Source organism: Brassica rapa, unplaced genomic scaffold (genome assembly GCF_000309985.2).
Source record: "Brassica rapa cultivar Chiifu-401-42 unplaced genomic scaffold, CAAS_Brap_v3.01 Scaffold0454, whole genome shotgun sequence".
NCBI classification, from domain to species: Eukaryota; Viridiplantae; Streptophyta; class Magnoliopsida; order Brassicales; family Brassicaceae; genus Brassica; species Brassica rapa.
Genome location: NW_022610396.1, coordinates 64,910 through 69,441, shown reverse-complemented (window position 1 = coordinate 69,441; position 4,532 = coordinate 64,910). Strand labels below are relative to the sequence as shown.

The 4,532-nt window shown below is 42.6% G+C and overlaps 1 protein-coding gene across 1 annotated transcript; it reads right to left on the bottom strand.

Moving 5' to 3' along the window:
• Positions 1–290: 290 nt before the first annotated feature.
• LOC117130406 (uncharacterized protein DDB_G0290685-like) lies at positions 291–3,904 on the bottom strand. The gene is made up of 2 exons (XM_033283280.1): positions 549–3,904; positions 291–345 (listed from the first exon to the last, which is right to left on the bottom strand). Exons 1-2 carry the CDS (start codon positions 1,723–1,725, stop codon positions 341–343), a joined length of 1,182 nt encoding a protein of 393 aa, XP_033139171.1. The 5' UTR covers positions 1,726–3,904; the 3' UTR covers positions 291–340.
• Positions 3,905–4,532: the final 628 nt, after the last annotated feature.

Below are 4,532 nucleotides of genomic sequence, written 5' to 3'. Positions count from 1 at the left end.
GTGTTTAAGCAAAGATGGCTCTTTTGGTGGTGCCTTGTCATCTCTCTTTAAAATCACCTTCTTTTGCTTCATAGGTCCTTTGCTAAATGATATACCTGTGTCACACCTTTTGGGACTAGACAAGCATATCATGGTAGCCTTGGAAGAATCATAAACAGAGCACACTAATTTATTTAAATTATTTTGTACCTCCTCATGTGCTTGGACCGAAACATCTACTAGTTTCAATGGATTTCTAGTGGCTGGTTTAAGTCCTTCTTGTGCGTCAGGTTCAGGGATGATTTCTTCTTGTTTTAACCTTGAAACCACGTCCTCCTGGTCCTTATTTAGACCTGCATAATCAGCCTTTGGGCAAGACAAGTGCATTATACCAGAAGTAGGAAATTTACATACTAAGTGAGATATAACTTCACTAGTTGAATCCAAGTTAACTTCTAGTGAATTAGAAGTCACTACTAGCCTAGTTGGACAGGTTACAGCAAAGTGGCCTTTCTCATGACACCTATAGCAAATGAATTCTACTGGTTTTGAAGATTTAGAAGACTTACTTGGTTTCTTCTTCTCATGGAACTTAGGCAATGGCTTTGTACTTAGCTCTCGAGTTTTGGCTTGTGGAGTTGGAACTCCTTGCACGGCACTGGCCCTTGCTGCTGTTGTATGCTCGGTTGCTCCCTTGATGATGAGTGTAGACTCCTGGTGTAGCTTTAGGTCGTGAGCATTTTTGAGCTTAGCCTTTCGATTTGGCCTTTTTGCCAATATCAGCCGCCTTGGTTCAAGATTAGTATAGACCCGTATCTGATTCAACAGCTCATCTCCAGCTCCTTTCACATATTCTTCATACAAGAGTTCTTTCATTTCTTGCCAAGTAGCTTCTGGTTCATCATAGGCAAGTCGCCAGTAAGCATCTTGTTCCCACTTTCTAAAGGCATCTTCAGTGAGAGTGTCTTCGGCAATGGCTGTCTTATCCTCTTCATGGACTTGGTTAGAATCAAACCAATGTTCCATATCTTTCTCCCAGCACAAGTATGCTTCTGGTCCTTGATGATGGCCTGCAAAGATGACGTAACCAGGTTGATCATCATTTCTTCCAGCCTCACTTAAGGCCTCTTCTTCTTCAGCAATGTCTTGTTGAGAGTCTGGCTTTCCTCCATAGTTTCCCTCAGAGTTTCCTACACTGGTTTGTGAGCCAGTTTCGTCTTGGTACTCATCCTCCTGGTCAGAGTAAGGTACTTCACACCAGGGTATGCCTTCAGCATGAGACTCGTCTCCAACTTCTTCTTTAACAGATTGGAAACTTGCTTCTCCTCCATCAACATCTTCATAGACTTCTTCCGTTTTAGAGAAATTTTCCTCATGCTCATTTGCCTCTTCTAAACTGATTTCAGAATCAGCTTCCTCTTGCCATGAGCCTTCCTGGTCAGCTTCAGGATCATCACCTTCTGTCTCTTCTCCATGGCATTCATCTCCTTTATTGAAACTGATATTTGATTCAGTTTCTCCCTCATACTCTCCTTGGTAGCTGGTATCTCCATGTGAGTAATCAGGTGGCTCTGGTTCAGGATATGCTTCAGCAGGATCGTCTCCATACTCTGACATAGAGTAGTTATCATCAGAACATGACCCATCACAGCCATCCTCTTCATCGGACCAAGCTTGGTCGGCTTCATCAAGATCGGAGCCTTGGCTTGATTCATAAGAACTCTCTTCCTCAAAGTAATCTGCCATGGCGTCTCCCCTTATTGGTACCTTTCAAAAACAGAGAATAAGAGTATCAAGTCGTGGCTTAACAAAAGAAAGAAGAAGAATAAGAAACAAAAAAAGATGGAAACCTAGTATTTTTTTTTTTGAAAGTTTTGAAACAAATGGAAAATTAACTCCTATTTTTTTTTGTTTAACTTTATCAAGCAAATCTCGAAATCTATAAAATAAAACAATGGAAATAAATATTTATTTTGGTTTTCAATTTAAAAGAAACAAAACAAGAAAAAAAAAAGATTTTATGCTTGATGCAAATAAACCGAAAAAGGAAACTGGAGCTAGACAACTTAATGCAAACAAAGGACAAATTTTTTTGAGTTTTCTAAATGAATCAAACAAGATAATGAGCTATCCTTTTCGTGCCTATCTCTGGTTTTTAAAACCAAGAACAAGCAATTCAAAGTCGGATAGAAAATGCAACACTATGGATTTTTTTTTTAATTGATTTTAATTGGTGAACAAATGCAATAATATATGATGCAAGGATAAGATATCACCAGATTCAGGAGCTTGAGCTCTGATACCAAATGTTGCAGGCTGGGATTCAGACTACACGGATGGCTTGACTGAGGTTTGGTTTTTGATCGGTTTGGACAGATAGGACGGACGGACGATCGGCTAGGCGGCTGCGATGGAGGATTAGACCGGCTGATTTGTATCTGAAACAAAAGATGAACTTTTTTATGATTTTTATGGATTTATATGAAGAACATAAAACAAACTATATGACAAATGATGAACTGAAGCAAATATGATTTTTATGGATTTTTATGATTCAAAACTAAATGATATGGAAATTGAAAACAAATCAAATAAGAAGGATAGAAAGATGGATGATGGGATCTTTGTTGCTGGACGTGTGTCTCTCTCAACAAGGATCAGTGGTTGGTTAGATGACTGAAGATGGATTCCGGCTTGCTTGATATGTATCTCTTCCAAGCTGGATCGATGGATGGAGTGGATAGATGGATATGGATTGACTCTCTCAATCAATGGACGAACAGATGGTCTTGAATCACACAAGGCTCTCTGGACGTGGCTTCTTTAGGACTTAGTGAATCACACACAAAGAACTAGAGAAAGAACAACAAAGAATACACAACTTTGTTTTAAAAGAAAACGATTTCTTATTACTTTAAAAATGATCAAGGGTGCTTTACAATGAAACAAAGACTAGAGCTTTATAGGCTCGACCAAGGACTCTCTAACAGTCTGAAAATGAACTAAGGAAAGAAAATAAATCGAAATAAAATGCTTGGAGTCAATGGCTTTGATGGCTCCATGAGAACTAGCCGTTAGGCTGATTTGTTGCCTTTGGAGTAGACTGATCTTGTATCTTGATATCTTGGAGAAGTATCCACGAAATAGGAGTCTCTGGCTGCTGATTAAACTCTTAAGGATCTTGGTTTCTTCTGGTTCAAAGGAATAGAGCCGTTGGTCCTTGCTCATTAAGTGGAGACAACTTTCCTTGAATGCATATGGTGTGGCCGGATATGGAAAGTAGATGGTAAGGAGAATCCGCCTGATCCTCTGGGTGCTGGTGCATCTATGGACGTCTTGGGTGTCTTCTGAATGGTCTAGAGTATCTCCTGGTTTCCATGGATAGGCTTGGGTCAGACCAAATCGAGTTGGTTGGAAACTTTCCCAAATTGATGTTGGTTTGGCCGGTTTTAGGAAATTGATTGCATCTTGGTTTTCCCTTGACCAATTCTTCTGATTTCGGGCTTCCTGGAAAGCTAAGACACTACTCTTGAAGCCCATGCTTGAATCTGTAGAAGGCCGCTTCACGGTTGGGTTGAAATCCGCTTCTAAAGGCTGATACTCGCAACTGAACGGGCTGGGAAACCTCCAACTTATAAAATTCATAACTTCTTCCTCCGTGAAGATTTTCTTGTAATTCCAAGCTCCAGTGATGAATGGTTGAGCTGGCCTTCTGTTAAAATTTGTTGCATGCCAAACTTCCTTATGGTTGTTAAGATGCACTTCTTTGAATGACCCATGGTCGCGGGTAGCTCTATTGAGGCAGTTGTGGCAGTTGTTGCTTATCTGGCTGAGCTTCGGTTCAGGTACGGTTTCTGTGCCTGTAACACCGTGGCTGTCTGTGGCTGTCCGTCAGCACACACAGGATGTCTGTGGCAGTCCATCAGTACACATAGGAGCACGCTGGTCCTTGGGCTCAGCACGCTGGCCCTTCCCATGGACTGTTTGGGTGATTTTGGCCCACGTGGGCTGTCTGTTCAGTACACACAGGACGTCAGTGGGTATCCGCCAGCACACACAGGACGTCTGTGGCTGTCTGTGGCTGTCCATCAGCACACACAGGACGTCTGTGGCTGTCCGCGTGAGTCCATGTGTGTCTGTGTGTGTCCGTCAGCACACAGAAGATGTATGTGGCTGTCCATCAGTACACATATCAGCACGCTGGTCCTTGGACTCAGAACGCTGGCCCTTCCCGTGGACTGTTCGTGTGATTTTGGTCCACGTGGGCTGTCTTTTCAGTACACATAGGACGTCCATGGGTGTCCGTCAGAACACACTAGACATCCGTGTGTGTCCGTCAGCACACACATGACGTCTGTGGCTCTCCGTGTGTGTCTGTCAGCACACACATGACGTCCGTGGCTGTCAATCAGTACACATATCAGCACGTTGGTCCTTGGACTCAGCACGCTGACCCTTCCCGTGGACTGTCAATTCAGTACACACAGGACGTCCGTGTGTGTTCGACAGCACACACAGAACGTCTGTGTGTGTCCGTCAGCACACACAAGACG

Coding starts and splice junctions, on each gene's coding strand:
- LOC117130406 (XM_033283280.1), bottom strand. CDS start 1,725: ATGGCAGATTACTTTGAGGAAGAGAGTTCTTATGAATCAAGCCAAGGC.